The sequence below is a fragment of the Mesoplodon bidens genome, assembly GCF_964165515.1.
Source record: "Mesoplodon bidens genome assembly, chromosome: 15".
NCBI lineage: Eukaryota > Metazoa > Chordata > Mammalia > Artiodactyla > Ziphiidae > Mesoplodon > Mesoplodon bidens.
In genome coordinates, this window is record NC_138171.1 from 49,023,011 (window position 1) to 49,039,567 (window position 16,557).

Sequence of the window (16,557 nt, forward strand, 5' to 3'; positions counted from 1 at the left end):
AGGCTCTCTGGACCTGGTTGTTTCGGAGTTTTTATCTGGAATTATGTGGGCATGGTTGATTTAACCACTGGCCATGTTATTGAACTCAGTCTCCAGCCTCCCTCTCCTCTTGGGGAGGTCAGGGTAGGGCTGAAACTTCCAACCCTCTAATCATGTGGTCAATCCCTCCCTTGAAACTAAGTGCCCACCAGGAGTGTTTAGCAGAAACTCAGGTATGGTCCATGGGGGCTCATTGTAAATAACAAAAGACGTTCCTGTCACTTAGGAAATTCCAAGGGTCTTTGAAATTCTGTGCCAGGAGGAACTGTGGACAAGGGTCAAATATATATATATATATATATTTTTTTTTTTTTTTATTTCCATAATCCTTTAATTTTTTATTTTTTTTATTTTTTGTGGTACGTGGGTCTCTCACTGTTGTGGCCTCTCCCGTTGTGGAGCACAGGCTCTGGACGCGCAGGCTCAGCGACTATGGCTCACGGGCCCAGCCGCTCCGCGGCATGTGGGATCTTCCTGGACCGGGCCACGAACCCGTGTCCCCTGCATCGGCAGGCGGACTCTCAACCACTGCGCCACCAGGGAAGCCCCCTTTTATTTAATTTTAAGAGGATCTTTTATAATGATTCAAAACATTTGAGTTTCAGCAGTTCCTTTCACTTTACCTTATTTTCATGCCAAATACATTTTTATTCTAGACTTGCCACAGTCAAATAAGGAGTGTCCCCAGTGGCTCTAACCTAGGCCAATATATGGTAGGATTTAATTTTAGTGGCTTTATAGGTTGATTCTTTGAAAGCCAGAAAGAGCCCTGGAAATGGGTGCCAGATAATTTGTCTTCTAGCTGTGCCTCAACTCTCTACCAGCCTTGGGCAGCTCACTTCTCTGGGCCTCAGCAGCCATCTCTTTAGTGATAGTGTGGGCTGGGCAGTCTACTAATGAAACTGCACAGCTAAGACGGGATTTGAACCCAGCCAAAACTCAGATTGGGACTTGAACCCACGGGCTGGGACTCAAACCCACTGTCTTTTTTTTTTTATCATTATTATTAATTAATTAGTTTATTTTCAGCTGCATTGGGTCTTTGCTGTTGCACACCAGCTTTCTCTAGTTGTGGCCAGCGGGGGCTACTCTTGGTTGCGGTGTGCGGTCTTCTCATTGTGGTGGCTTCTCCTGTCGTAGAGCATGGGCACTAGTAGTTGTGGCACGTGGACTCAGTAATTGTGGCTTGCAGGCTCCCGAGCACAGGCTCAGTAGTTGTGGCACACGGGATTAGTTGCTCCGCGGCATGTGGGATCTTCCCGGACCAGGGCTCGAACCCGTGTCCCCTGCATTGGCAGGTGGATTCTTAACCACTGCGCCACCAGGGAAGTCCCAAACCCACTGTCTTTTAATTAAAGTCAATCACCTGGTGTCAGGACTTACTGAAGCTCAGGTTCATTATGTCTCAGCACAGAAGGAGTTCAGCAAGAGGCAAAGTGATAGGCAAGAAGTAGATTTATTAATATAGGACGCCTGTGAGGGATACAAGTGCGCAGGCAAGGCGGCTCTGCCCCGAGAACTAAGTGGGAAAACAGATTTATTTAGAGAGATATACATTCCAAAGGTAGAATGTCTCAAAAGGTGAGAGCAGTTCTGAAATACGGGGTGGTTAGTTTTTATGGGTTGGGTGATTTCATAGGCTAACGAGTGGGAGGATTATTCCAGCTGTTTTGGGGAAGGGGCAGAGATTTCCAGGAATTGGGCCACCACTCACTTTCTGGCCTTTTATGGTCAGCCTCTGAACGGTTATGGCACCTGTGGGTGTGTCGTTTAGCTAATGTATTACAGTGAGCGTATACTGAAGCTCAAGGTCTACTGGAAGTCAAATCTTAGGTCATCTTGGGCCTAATCCGTTCTAACCAGTTTATGTCGTATTCTCAACAGCTGTGTCATTCTCTAAAGGTTATGTCCTGCCGCCTTCCCTCCTGTCTCACCAAGTCCCTTCCAGCTCTGTAATTCCCTTTCCTTTTTCAGTACCTAGGCTCCTGGACCACAGAAAAAGTTAAAGGAAGAGTCATTGAAATACTCTTCAGTTGGACAGTCTGGTTTCCAGAAGACATCAAGATCCGAGATGCTTACCAGATGCTGAAGAAACAAGGTCTCACTACCATTACTTATGTTGCATTCCCTTTTCATGGTAGTTGTTCCTTCTTGCTTTTTTGTACGCTTTGTCAGTTTGGGTGAAAGCTGGAGATCTTGTGTCCAGTAGATAAAACAATAGAGGCTGACGCAGTAATTTTGATCCCTGGAAATGGGCAGACCGTTCCTTCCGGTTGACAGGAGTTGAGCTAGGTTTGAGATGGTTGTTGCTGTAGTTACCCTCACTATGCCAGGTTCCAGATTCCTCTAGTGTTAGCTTGTGTTGAGGGTGGAGGCTGACTTGCTGGAGAGTTTCTCTCAGTATCTGTTCTACTCTCAGCTTTGGGTCTTCCTCTTGCTCTACACCTCAGAGGGGGTCTTATTCCATCGCCTTTCCTGACAGTAGACCCTTACTACTTGTTCCTCAGTGCCTGTAGCCTGGTGGTGGTGGTTCTGGTTCTGCTGTGAGTAAGCCTCAGTCTCAGGCAGGCATGTGTCCCTGGTCTTGGTGGGACCTGTTTGTGATCCTGTCCCATCCCGACTCGGGTCTGGGCCGGGACGCGTTGCTGCCCCTCCCCCAGGGGCACAGGCTTTTCTTTTCTTTTTTTTCCAGCTGCAGTAGGTTTTCACCACTGTTCTAAGGACAACAGGTTTGGTGTCCTTCCCCCAGCAGTGTGACGCTTTTCTGTCGGGAGAGAAGGATTTCAGTGGGCCATCAGGCCTTTCCCATTCTCTTTTTGTGAGGCCTTTGGAGAATGAGCCTATTCCTCTCGTGTTGTGAGCCCCAGAGTGTGTCCTGTGTAGAAGCTGGGAGTCCATGTTCCTTTTCTCTTGGGCTCTGTGGGAGGAACCTGGATTCAGGATGGACTGTTTTTCTCCCTGTCGCATGCACTCACTTAACATTTTTAGGAGTATTGGGGATTCTACACTAATTTCTGGGCTCTGGGAGGTTGTATACCTGCATAAAATGATCAGTATTAGTATAGTGTAAGGCCCGTTGACCACTAGCCTTACGGTCCGATTCTGCTCTGATTTAGTTGACTCTGACCTCCCCAACTTTGTACTGGTTCCATGGATCCTCCCAAGGGAGGATGCAGAGCCTTGATCATACCCTGGGTGTATCTCTGTAAGGTCGTTGACTGTTTTCCTGGTGGGACATCAGGAACCAGGAGTTTCTGGGCTTTATACTGGATCCTGCTGAAGTCAACGGGTACCTATATCCGTGTATTCATGAATTGCATGTTTTAGGAATCATAAAGCAAGACCCTAAACTACCAGTGGATAAAATCTTGCCCCCACCTTCTCCCTGGCCCAAGAGCTCCATCTTTGATGCCGATGAAGAAAAGTCAAAGGTAAGGAGCTTCTCCCTGACCTTGGTGGCCTACCTGGAGTCTGACCAGACCCCTTCTTTTTTTTTTGAATTTTTGAATTTTATTTTATTTACCTTTTTATACAGCAGGTTCTTATTTGTTGTCCATTTTATACATATTAGTGTATATATCTCAATTCCAATCTCCCAATTCATCCCACCCCCACAGATCCCTTCTTTTAGGGACTCTCCTGCCATGTCCCCTGATCCCGAACCAAAGTGTGGGAGAGTGTGGGGAGGTGGCTTTTGAGTTCCCTGTGGAGCAGAGAGAGGTAGCTGAAGGTCTGGATGTTTTCTTTGTGGATAGGCCAAATAATAAGTGTCCTGTTCTTTATATCTTTCACTTCATCTGTTCAGTGTTCCTGAGGGAAAGAAGGTACGAAAGGATAACCCTAGTGGGTAATGTGGGTGGTCGGTCATATCCAGGGTGTGGTGTCAGGGGAGGAGAGTGGGCAGTAAAGAATTGGTTGTATGTTGGCTCAGATCTTTTTCATGTCAGTAAGCGTGATCTCACCCATTTTCCTTCCATTACTGTCTCCCAGAATTGTTGCTCCTCAGACATCAGTAAGGAGAGGGAAGGGAAAAGCAAGGTGGTCCAAACCTAGGCCAAGACCCAGGGATGACTCCAGGGTGCCCCTGAAAGGTGGCAGTGCTTTTGGTCATTAGTGTTCTCGGTCCCTCACAAGGTCTGGTGAGTGTAGAACCAGGAAGACTCCAGTCCGAGGATGGGTCTCCTCTGGTACCCTCTGCCTTCCAACTGCAACTGTCAGCTGTACTCTTCCCTTGGATCTAGGTGCTCACTGTGGGCAGAATGAGCAGGGCTGTGCCGGGTTCTGGGCGGCTTTCCCTCTGGCCTCCTCTCCTACGGGTGCTTCACCATTGCAGAGGGTGGGCGGAACAGGGGAGGAGGTGCGGCATGGACTTCTGAGAAAGATAGTCTTGTGTCAGCTGCTTAGACTCTCTGGCACTCAGTACCTCCACCTGTCCTGCCATCCATCCAACAAAGAGTGAGTGACTCCTATACCTACTGGGAATAATAAGGTGGACAAGATCGCCAAGGTCTCTCACATCGTAGTATGCGGTCCAAGACAGCCTTGGCACTGTTGACATTTTGGGCCAGTTAACTTTCTTGTTGGAGGTCGTTAGGCACTGTAGGATAGAGTGTGTACAGTATCCCTCTACCCGCTAGATGCCAGGAGTACCCCCAGTTGTGGCAACCGAAAATGTCTGCAGACTTTGCCAGAGGTTCCCTGGGGACATCCACCTCCCTACCCCGTGGAAAAACCAGTGGTCTGTGGGGACGGTCATAATCCTTACGTTACTGTGTCGTTGTGAGGATTTGGTAAGGTAATGCGTATAAAATGTGCGAGCTGTTATTAGTGCTGATTCTGCTATTGCTGGTGCTATCAGTCTGGGCCGTTTGACACAGAGGGAATTGGTTTCACCTAGTCTTGTTCCCTCTTCAGCTTCTGACAAGGCTTCTGAAGAGCAACCATCCTGAGGATCTTCAGGCTGCAAACCGGCTGATCAAGAATTTGGTCAAGGAGGTGGGCATTTTCCAGGGGGTTCTGCAGAAGCAGCATTTGACAGGGGCTGGACAGCGTGTATGTGTGTGTGTGCTTGAGGGTGTGGGTACACAGTTGTCTGGGAGAAGGGATGGCCGCCTAGCCGTGAACCGGGGAACAGCTGTGGGCTCCCTGAAGGGCAGTGAGGTGGTGACTGGAAGCAGAAACTGCTGTGTGTTTCTCAAGTACTTCTGTCTAGGAACTCAAAGCATTTCACAGACACCAGTTTCCGTCCCAGTGACCGGTATTGGTGTGGATAGAATCCAGGTTTGGGAATTTCTTTTCCAGAGGGATTAAGGCTGATGGTGCAAAGGAGTAGTCCTAGCTCCCCAAACTGCATTGTCTGTCCCAGGAATTCCAGGCCTTGAGCATCTTCTCTACCCGCTGAGTGAACACTCCATTCACTCTGTGTTTTGGTGGCTTCCCTGAGCTCTCCACAGTGCAGCGCCCCTTTCCCGGCGCTTGTTCAGGCTTTCTTCAGAGCTTCTGCTCCCTCACTTCATCCTCTGTCTCCCAAAAGGAACAAGAAAAATCAGAAAAGGTGTCCAAGAGAGTCAGTGCTGTGGAGGAGGTACGGAGCCACGTGAAGGTGCTGCAGGAAATGCTGAGCATGTACCGCAGGCCCGGGCAGGCCCCGCCAGACCAGGCAGCCTTGCAGGTACTCTTTTTAAAACTAAATTTCAGGTGGGACTGAGTATCACTGACATACTAGGAATACACATGTATTTCAAGAAGTCATCATACAATCAAAATTTATGTCCCTCACCCGTCCCCAACTTCCTCGTTCCCTTCCCTTCTGTTCCTGCCTCTCTCCCCATCCCCAGGCAACCACTGATTTGTTTTCTGTTCTGATTAGTATATATTTCCTAGACTCTTATATAAATGGAATGATACAGTATTACACTTTTTTTTTTTTGGTCTGGCTTCTCTTCTCCCCCTTGGAGTTATTATTTGAGACCTGAGACCCATTCTTTTTTTTTTTTTTTTTTGGCTGCACTGCTTGGCATGTGGGGTCTCAGTTCCCTGATTGGGGGTCAAACCCATGGCCCCTGCTTTGGGAGTGTGGAGTCTTTTTTTTTGATTGCAAAGCAGTGTTCATTATTATTATTATCATTTTTAACATTTTTATCAGAATATAATTGCTTTACAATGGTGTGTTAGTTTCTGCTATATAACAAAGGGAGTCAGCTATATGTATACATATATCCCCATATCCCCTCCCTCTTGCATCTCTCTCCCACTCTCCCTATCCCACCCATCTAGGTAGTCACAAAGCACCGAGCTGATCTTCCTGTGCTATGCTGGGGAGGGTGGAGTCTTAACCACTGGACCACCAGGGAGGTCCCAGTAGTTTATCCCTTTTTACTGCTGAGTGGTACTCCGTTGTATGCATATACCACAATTTGTATATCCATTCATCTGTTGGTGGATATTTGGGTTGTTTCCAGCTTTGGGTGATTATGAATTAACTTGCTGTGAACAGTTGTATACAGGATTTTGTGTGAACATACACTTTCCTTTCTCTTGGGTAAATGCCTCGGCGTGGGATTGCTAGGTCATATGCTACATGTATAGTTAACTCTTTAAGAAACTGCCAAACTATTTTCCAGAGTGTTTGTATCATTTTGTATTTCTGACAGCAGTGTAGAGATTTCCCATTTCTTCACATTTACACATCTTGAGATCTTTCTTTTTTTTTTATAACACACTTACTGAGAATGTATATAACAAGCTCTGTTTTGTAGGTCGTGTATGAGAGGTGTGAAAAGCTGCGGCCCACCCTGTTCCGGCTGGCAAGCGATACCACCGATGATGACGATGCGCTCGGTATGATCTTTTTTTTCTTTAATTAAAAAAAAAATTATATTTATTTTTGGCTGCGTTAGGTCTTTGTTGCTGTGTGCGGGCTTTCTCCATTTGGGGCGAGCAGGGGCTACTCTTCGTTGTGTTGCTCAGGCTTCTCATTGTGGTGGCTTCTTTTGTTGTGGAGCACAGGCTCTAGGCGTGTGGGCTTCAGTAGTTGTGGCTTGCGGGCTCTAGAGCGCAGGCTCAATAGTAGGTGGTGCACGGGTTTAATTGCTCCGCAGCATGTGGGATCTTCCCAGACCAGGGATTGAACCTGTGTCCCCTGCATTGGCAGGCAGATTCTTAACCACTGCACCACCAGGGAAGTCCCTTGATACAGTCTTATTCTTTAGGCATAGACAGCACCCAAGAGTGTAGGACAGACCTGGGGCTTCCTGCCGTGCTGCTGATGCAGAAACAAGACGGTGGCCCCTAGGTGTTATGGTGGTTGGGCTTGGGGAGGGCGTGGCCTGAGTTGATTCTTCTAATTTCCAGAGGAATCTAGGTTTGAGCAAGAAATGAGCCGCAAGTCTGAAAGCATAGAAAAGGGTGGAAATTTACCATGTAGATTGGGTGTGAAGGGGATAGAAGAAAGAGCGGCTACAATTGAAGGCTTGAGGAAAGGCTGAACGTTCTCAGAGGTCTGAGAAACAGCTGCGAGGGGCTCCTTGGAAGGTTTCACACCAAAGTGCCTTCAGAGGCTGGGTGGGGAGTCTAAGTGGGGATACCAAGTGGAAGGCACAGGGGAGAACTGTAATCCTGTACACAGGTATTGAAACGTTTAAAACTATTTTATTTTATGGAAAATCTCAAAACACGTAAAAGGGATTTATTCTATCCCCATGTACTCTTCACCTTTTGTTAATAATTACCAACTCATGGCCAGTCTTTTGATCTTGTTTTATCTGTACTGCTTTCTCCCTCCCTCCTCCTCCCTACATCCCCAATTCTATTTTTTTTTTATTTTAATAAGGTCTGGCACCTTATTAGATGTCTGTTCGATGACTGTCTATGCATTTACTTTTATTTATTTATTTATTTATTTATTTACTTTACTTACTTATTTTTATAGGATCTTAGTTCCCCGAATCCCGTGCCCCCTGCAGTGGAAGTGTGGAGTCTTAACCTCTGGGCCACGGGGGAAGTCCTCCCAATTCTATTTTTAAGCAAATTCCAAACATTTCAAAGTAACCAGTCAGTGTTCAGATTTTCCTGGGCATTTTTCCCTCTAATTATTCCTTGCTGACCCTCTTTCTTTTTTTTAAGTTTGTTATAAATCAGTATCAAAAAGAAAAACCACACTTTGTAATTGGTTGATATTTAAGTCCCTTTTAATGGATAGCCCCTGTTCTTTTTTACTTCATGCATGAAAAACATGTCCTTTGACTTGCAGAGTTTCTCTTGGTCTCAATTTTCTGATGGCATCTCCCACGGTATTTAATGTTTCTCTGTTCCTGATATTTCTGAAATTCCTGCTTTCTTATAAATTGGATCAGGAGGCTTGTTCAGATTCAGGTTCAAATGGCAGGGCGTGTGCTGGGGAGCAAGAATGCTTCACAGGTGATGTGAAGAGGCCCATGGTATCTGGTTTTCTGGGTTTTTTGTGATGTAATTATTGTCTAAACCGTTATTTCCTCTGGTTGCAATGAAGTCAGAGGTCACAAAATTTAAATTTTAATCACCTTGCACATGCCAAATAAAACACTTTGCCAGGTGAATTCAACCTCGTGTTAGTTCACAACTTCCATCCAGTTTAAAAATTGACAGGAAATGAATAGTTGGTCGCTCTTGCAGTGCTCTACATAGCCCCTGGCCCTGTTGCTGTTCTGTCTCTCTCTTAGGAGAGGCTTTCTTGCAGGTAAACCAGATCATGAGATACTCTTGACATTTTTGAAATCCACTGCGTATTTTATACTTACAGGATGTTTTAATTTGGATGTCAAATTTTCATCAGGAATACTTGATCTGTACTTAGATTTTATAAAATTTACGGGTGAAAAAGTAGATTCATGTACCAGCTTGTTTTCTACACGCTTCCCAATAACTGAATAAAGTACCAAAAATTTCTTTTAGTATTTGCATGCACATTGACAAACTAGCTTTCAGTTTTGAATTAAAATTAAAGTTTTAGTTCCTCAGTTGAAAGACCCATATTTCAAGTGTTGGCCATCATATTGGACAGTACAGAGAAAGAAAGTGAAAAAATTTGGTTCCTCCTACATCCTGCGAAGAAAGTGTTGAGGTTCAGGAATTGAGTGACTGGGTGTGCCAGGGGACTGATCTCATGATCTGGGGGCAGGAGGCATGGATATACTGAACCTGATAGAGCCGTGTGACAGCTGCTTTGTGGAGTGGCTTAAAAAAGACTGAGATTGTTGGTAGCTAAACCAGGGGATTCTGATTTTTCTCTCATTCTTCAGCGGAGGTTCTCCAGGCAAATGACCTCCTCACCCAGGGAGTTCTGCTGTACAAACAGGTGATGGAGGGCCGTGTCACCTTTGGAAACACAGTGGTCAGCTCTTTGGGAGACATACCTGTCTCCAGAGGTATGTGCAAAGAGCCTCTCCCACCCTCTGCCGTGGGGCAGCCTGCAAACACCGGGAAAGAAATGGATCCCTGAATGCTCTGGGTTATGGTATAGAAATGAGAGAGCATGTCCTCTTTTCCCTTTCCCTTGAGAATTGGTTTTATATAGCCAGCCTCTGCCCCACGTGCCATCACAGGTTGACTGCTAGGCTGGAACTAGCTTTGGCTGTAAACAGAAGTGGTGGCTATACCGTGCCCAGGTTTGGATTGCACCTCTCATGAGTGCTTACTTATGGGAGCTTACACCAAAAAAAATATGACCTTCTTCAGGTGGTTCCTAGTGCCAGGCTAGCTAAATCGGAATCATCTGGAGTACTGGTTAAAATGCAGATTCTTGGACCTTCTGAATCAAGACTACTTAGAGCTGGGACCCGCATTTTTATCAAGCACTCGAGATGATTCTGATTCACTGTGGTCAGAACCTCACAGGCCTCTGACCTGGAGCAGTCAGCTCTGCTACTGTCCAGGTTGAATGGACTGTTAGAGGATTCTGTGTTTACTGGGGTGGGAAGGCAGTTCCTCTGGTTACCTCGTATTTCATATGCCACTCAAGGCTGTAAGTCAAGCCAGTCAGCTGAGGTGGAAGGTTCATCTGAGGTGTGCTTAAGGATGGGGTGATGTGATGTCTTTTGATTGGGAGGAGGCCTGAGGGAAACTGATAGCCTTTAAGTGGAGACTTTGCTCTTATTCTGACTGACTTATTTTCCTAACTGTCTGTTTTCTAGTTTTTCAGAATCCAACAGGCTGCACGAAGAACTGCCCCCTGATTGACTTGGAGGTGGACAGTGGATCCGAGCAGGCTGGGACTGTGGCGCCATCTTTACTGCATCATGACCTGGCAGCCTTAGGTGAGGGTGGTGTTTAGGGGCAGCAGGCACAGAATGGTCCTGATTCCCAGGGAAAGAGTAAGCCCATTCCCCCTGGCGAGAGTGTGCCTGTTTTTGGAGGGAATTAGGTATACCGGGAAGTTCAGAGAGGTCCTCCTCGTCCTCAGTTTCAGATTTGCCATGAATGAGTTGAATGACTTTGGGTAATTTGTTTTGTCTAGGCTTTCTAAATGTTCTAGAAAGGATGATGGTATCAGTCTCCAATTCGTATCAGGTAGAGCTACTGATGTGCATCTCACTCTGTTCCTTCTTTACAGGGATCAGTGATGGCCCAGTTACCAAGAAGGTAAGGAAGCTCTTCCTAGGGACCGGAGAGGAGAGGGGAAGTCCCTCAAACCTACCTTCATGAGGGCAGCACTGCCTGGGGGACGGGGGAGGGCTACAGCATAGCCTGATGGCACTGTGGACTCAGAGGTGCAAAGCCTCTTCCTCACCTCTACTGTCTGGCTTGAACCCCTGGAGGGGTTTTGCTCTCCTTCTTCCCTACCCTTTTCTGCTGTATCCAGGCTCCTGCTTACTAAGGGTCTGCTGAGGAGTCATGTCCTCTTGACCTTTCTCCACCTGCCCCAGGAAATGTAGTAAGCCTGGGCTTTGGGGTCAGGAGAGCTGTGCCACGATGTTACCATGGCTCATAGTCACCCATGCTCTGGCCTTACTTTAGTCATTCCTGGTCTGACAGGTTGCGAGTCAGAATTGCGGTCAGGAAAAGAGGAACCCTGCCACCAGCACACTGCCGGGTGGTGGTGTTCAGAGCCCTTCTGCAGAAAAGAACTTGCTGGATCTCCTCTCCCCACAGCCGTCTCCAGGACCTCTGTGAGTCTTGTGGGCAAGGAGCGTAGAAGAGTGGCTCCTGGTGCAGTGCTCGCTCACTGCGCGAGGCCAGGCAGCGGGGCCCAGGGATGCTGCTCTCCCTGAAGGGCTGCTTCCTTTCTGTCGGAGTTCAGTGTGTGCTGCTCCTTTTATTCCGCATCCTAAGTCAGGAAAGTGCACGTTTGGCCAGGACCTCCAAAACGCCGTTTAAGGAGCAACAGCAGTAGATGATGATGATGTTTTTTGTCTTTATAGGTTTTTTTTTTTCCTGATTTCAGTGTAATCTGAAGCAAAGTTTGATTACTAGAGAAATAGATAATATAGAAAGTCCCAAATATAACTCTCTAAAGACAATGTTGAATGGTCCTTCTTTGCTTTTTTTCTACACATGTAGTAATGTGTTAATGTGGCTTATTTTTACACAAATGAGATTATAATTTACAAACTGTACTCCACTGTGGTTTTTTATATCACACATCTTGGATACATTTTCATCAATTTATGTAAACTTGCCTCATTCTAATAGTTGAATAATAATTCGTATACATATAATATATATATTTAATCATTTCCCTCTTGTGGATATTTACATAGCTTCCAGGTTGGAGGAACCTTGAGTGTTTCTATAGTACAGATTTATAAAAGTAGAGGTGCTCTTAGGTATGAGTATAAACATTTTTCATAGATCCTGTCCCTTTGCCTCTGGCAAGGCTGGAACACTTTGCCTTCCCCCAAACAGCCTGAGAGCCTGTGTCCCTGGTGGAGACCACAGAGCTGGGTGGAAATGGAGATGGGCATACTTCTAATTTTGGTGGGTTACTTCTGGAGTTTGGTTTTCCATAAATGTCTTCGATTTGTATTCTAAATGGACAAAATCATGACGTAGGAATGAAGTGGTCAGTGTAACGTGCTGTCATCTTCCTAGCTTACGTCACGCTGGTGATCACGTATGGGAAACTCCATCTGACTGAGCTACCTGTTGTCAGAGACTGCCTGACGACTACAACATTAATTACTTTATTGGGTCCTTATTGTATGCACACATTCCGCTCAGTGATCTTCATATACTTCCTCATTTAATTCTTGTAACAGCCTATGAGATAGATACTAAACTGTTTCTATTGTACAGTAAGAAAACTGAGGCATGGGTTGGATTACTTGTCTAAAGTCATACACCCATAAAATATATACATACACACATAGACACATGCATATATATATATATTTTTTCCCCTTATTTTTCACAAAACCTAATCAGATTCCTGGAATTCTCTACAGTTTTTGCCAATCTTGATATTATTTCTTTGCAGGAATTATATTCCGCAGAAAAGTATCCCCAAGGAAGTGCCACCAGGTACTAAGTCCTCTCCAGGTTGGTCCTGGGAGGCTGGCCCATTGGCTTCTTCTCCGTCTTCCCAGAATACACCTCTGGCTCAAGTATTTGTCCCTTTGGAGTCTGTTAAGCCCAGTAAGTACAGTTTCACCCTTTTTTTCCCTTTCTGTTAGATGCCCAGCTTTATCCACTCTGGATTGGTATGGGTGGCTCTTAAACTGGGGAGGATGAGTTGGGGAGAGATATTGCCTGGGGACAGAGAATAAGGCGGGTAGCCCATCGTCTCTTAGCTAATACTTTTTTAGTTTTCTCTGTCCTGGAGTTGACACTGAAGGATATTGGCAGGTGGAATTTAATTAGGGGCCTTGAATCCACTTACGGAGATGATCTTCATTTGGAATTCAAGAAGGGAATGTTCAGTGTGATCTGAAAAAACTCAGAAGAGGTGGAATTAGAAAGAAAGGAAGAATTTGGCTGGTGATCCTCTTCCTTTCTAATGATCCTCATTAAAGCAGGAAAAGTAGCTATTAACCTCCCTTACAAAGAAAAGGAAACGGAAGGCCCAGCTAAGTAAGGTGAGACTGCCTGTGGTCAGCACACTGGTATGTGAGCGGGAAACAACTGGGGTCTTTAGATCTAGGGCCTGGGCCCCTTCCTTGGGCACAGAGCCCCTTCCTTGGGCACAGGGCCTCTTCCTTGGGCACAGGGCCTTCCTGTGGCTCAGTGTGGTGAGCTCAGATTACAGAGGGCCCTGGAACCAGGCAGAGGAAATAAAGTCAGCAGTGGGGGCCCTTTGCATACTTACTTTATTAATTTTTATTTAAACATAATAAATGTTTATTGTTAATTTCCTGGTTTTGATAATTGCACTGTAGTTATATATAATGTTAACATTTGAGGGAGCTGGGTGAAGGGTACATGGGAATTCTTTGTGTTTTTGTAACTTTTTGTAAACCTGAAATTATTAAAAAACAAAATTAAAAACAAAATTCAATATAGTTTTAGAAAAGATAGAATAGAGCAGAAAATTAAAATCATCTCTACCGTTACCACCCAAAAATGGAAGTTCTGTTAATGTCTTGATGTGTTTTCCTGTTTTATCCATGTACGTATGTTTAATAAATTGTCACCATAGTATATATACTGTTTTATATCCTGCTTTATTTAATATTTTAAGCTATAGCATTGTTTCATGCCCTTATGCTTCAAAACCTTGATTTTTTAAAAATGAATTCATTCTTATGGCACTAACATGTACTGTAACTCATTTATTCAGTTTCTTTCTGAAGAATAATTTGTTTCCAGTTGTTTACTGTTATAAACAGTGTTACAGTGAACACCCACTGCAAAAAATGGAGATCCATTTTTGAAACTTTCCTGATTATTGCATTAGGATATATGCTTAAAAGTGGAAATGCTGGGTGTAGACATTTAAAATTTTGATCTTCGTTACCAAGTTCCTTCCTGGAAGGGTTGCCATTTTCCCCATAACCTCACCTCCATACCTCATGAGTATTTTCAGTCTTTTAAATCTCCGACAGTTTCACTGTTAAACTATATTTTTATAATGTGCATTTTGTTAAGTGATGTTTGGCATGAAATAAGGATCTTCATTAAAATTTTTTCCAGTTGGTTAGCAAGCTGCCTGCCATTTATTGAATCAGCCAGTAATTTTCAAATAATACGCTCTTGACATGTTAAATTCTCATATTTGGGTCTGTTCTGCATGCTGGTTTCAGTTGCAATTTCGTACATATCTGAGTATTTGTTAATGCACATAGCCCTACTCTCCCTTTTTTTTTTTTTTTTTTTTTTGCGTTACACGGGCCTCTCACTGTTGTGGCCTCTCCCGTTGCGGAGCACAGGCTCCGGATGCGCAGGCTCAGCGGCCATGGCTCACGGGCCCAGCCGCTCTGCGGCATGTGGGATCCTCCCAGACCGGGGCACGAACCCGCGTTCCCTGCATCGGCAGGCGGACTCTCAACCACTGCGCCACCAGGGAGGCCCCCTCCCTTCTTTTTTAATGGTTAGTCTAATGTATCTTTTCCCAAAATTAACTTACGAATCATTTCCGAGCTAAACTAGAACAATCCCTTTAGTATTTCCAAGACCTAATTCATTTGAAGAGATCTACTGTCTTTATAGTTCTGTAAAATTAAATATAAGAGATGTTATGTGTATGTAGTCATACAAAAGAAAAACCAGGATATAGGCCCAGATGTTAGCAGTGCTTATTTCTGGGGAGTATTAAGGGTGTTTTTTATTTTCTCCTTTATGGTATCCTGTATTTTCTATAGTGTTCATACATTATTTTAATCGTAATCATTTCTTGCTCAAAAAAATGTTTGTTTTTCTTAAACTGGTACTGGATGGTTGGATGGAGGGGAGAGATCCGTTTGGAATGTCACAGGAGTCCAACTAGAGGTAACGAGGACTTGGATTATGGTGGTGCAGAGGGTTAATTCCAGGAGCTGTTCTGACTGGAGAAGCAACAGGATTTGGTGATAGGTGCACATCTCTTTCAAGCATGGCTCCTCTTTCAGGGGAGTCTGTAATAGTGCTAATCCTTTCGGTTGGGTCCTTCTCTACCAGGCAACCTGCCTCCTCTTATCGTGTATGACCGGAATGGATTCAGAATTCTGCTCCACTTTTCCCAGACTGGGGCCCCTGGCCACCCAGAGGTACAGGTGCTACTGTTGACCATGATGAGCACGGCCACCCAGCCTGTCTGGGACATCATGTTTCAAGTAGCTGTGCCAAAGGTGAGTCAGCGGCTGGCCCGCTCCTTTGAATTTTTCAATAAAGGCTATCATTTTTGAGCACCAGGTCCTTTGCTGGGATGTTATCTATTAGGTTGGAAGGGTTAGAATCTTCACTCAAAGTAGGTTAAGATAAAATGGGAATTTTGTTGGCTCATTTAACTGAGGATTCCTTAACGTCTGACTTCAGATATGGCTGGATTCAGGTAAATTCTTAAACAGTTCCTTAAGAATCTGTCACTTTCCATCTCTTGACTTTGTTTTTCCTCTCTGGACCCTGTTCTCTCATAGACTCTCTCCACCAAGCAGGAAAATGGTTACCAGCAGCTCCAGAGTTACATGGTCCTTATCGCTTTTTATCTCAGAAGGAAACTCTCCCCTGACATGAGGCATGCATATTGATTACCTAAGGAAGGGCTAGGATTGGCCTTGTTGGTATTACTTGCATACCTTGGACCAGTAACTCGTGTTAAGGGGTATGAGGTACTCTGGCCAAGTTGCATGTTATGTTTTTTTCTCGAGGGAAGTAGCTCCCCACAGATTAACAGCCATACCAGAATCACGAGAAATGGGCAAGGGGCCTGTTCTGAAAGGAAGGATTCAAAGCAGACAAAAATAAACTATGTGTTTTCTAATACTCATGGTAATTTTGTAGGGCATGTGCTATTATTACCTCTGTCTTATAAATTAAATTATCAATCCGAGGTTCAGAAAGGTTAAATATTTTGCCCCAAATCACAGAGCTAGTAAAAGGCAGAGTTAGAATTCAACTCAAGATATGCTCTCACTCTTCATGCTGCCTCTCAGAAGCCAACCTTTGATCACACAACTTCGATACATTCCATGTATGAGTGGAAGGGTTTTTGGATCCTTTCATCAATTGGTGGGGTGGAGGCCAAGCTCTCCTGTTCGCCTGATCTCCCTCATTAAAGCTGTAGTTTGTTAGGAATGAGTTATATGTTGGATTCTTTCCCCCCCCCAATAGTCAATGAGAGTGAAACTACAGCCAGCGTCCAGCTCCAAGCTTCCTGCTTTCAGTCCTTTGATGCCTCCAGCTGTGATCTCTCAGATGCTGCTGCTTGACAATCCACACAAAGTATGTTCTGGTGTCTGTGGTAGCAGGGAAATGGGGGCCCCTGAACTCTGGGGAGGCAGCTGGGCAGGTGGAGAGAGGTATATTGAGGTCTTGCGTTGGTTGGGATGGTGGTAGAATATCCCTTGCCAGAGTCCGTTTTCCTTTGGGGCTCATTGAAAGATCTGTGACCAGGTTGTCATAGCTGGGGAC

The 16,557-nt window shown here is 45.1% G+C and overlaps 1 protein-coding gene across 3 annotated transcripts in view; it reads left to right on the top strand.

Annotated features, from left to right (window-relative positions):
- The window catches only part of GGA2 (golgi associated, gamma adaptin ear containing, ARF binding protein 2), a 33,249-nt gene that overhangs the window by 12,047 nt on the left and 4,645 nt on the right, over positions 1-16,557 (top strand). For all 3 annotated transcript variants that reach the window (XM_081255252.1, XM_081255253.1, XM_081255254.1), the window contains exons 5-16: positions 2,014-2,137; positions 3,367-3,470; positions 4,954-5,034; positions 5,573-5,710; positions 6,798-6,879; positions 9,318-9,443; positions 10,209-10,331; positions 10,628-10,656; positions 11,050-11,183; positions 12,491-12,648; positions 15,106-15,275; positions 16,258-16,368. In XM_081255252.1, coding sequence (XP_081111378.1) covers positions 2,014-2,137; positions 3,367-3,470; positions 4,954-5,034; positions 5,573-5,710; positions 6,798-6,879; positions 9,318-9,443; positions 10,209-10,331; positions 10,628-10,656; positions 11,050-11,183; positions 12,491-12,648; positions 15,106-15,275; positions 16,258-16,368 — 1,380 coding nt within the window. The remainder of the gene's footprint in view (positions 1-2,013; positions 2,138-3,366; positions 3,471-4,953; positions 5,035-5,572; positions 5,711-6,797; positions 6,880-9,317; positions 9,444-10,208; positions 10,332-10,627; positions 10,657-11,049; positions 11,184-12,490; positions 12,649-15,105; positions 15,276-16,257; positions 16,369-16,557) is intronic.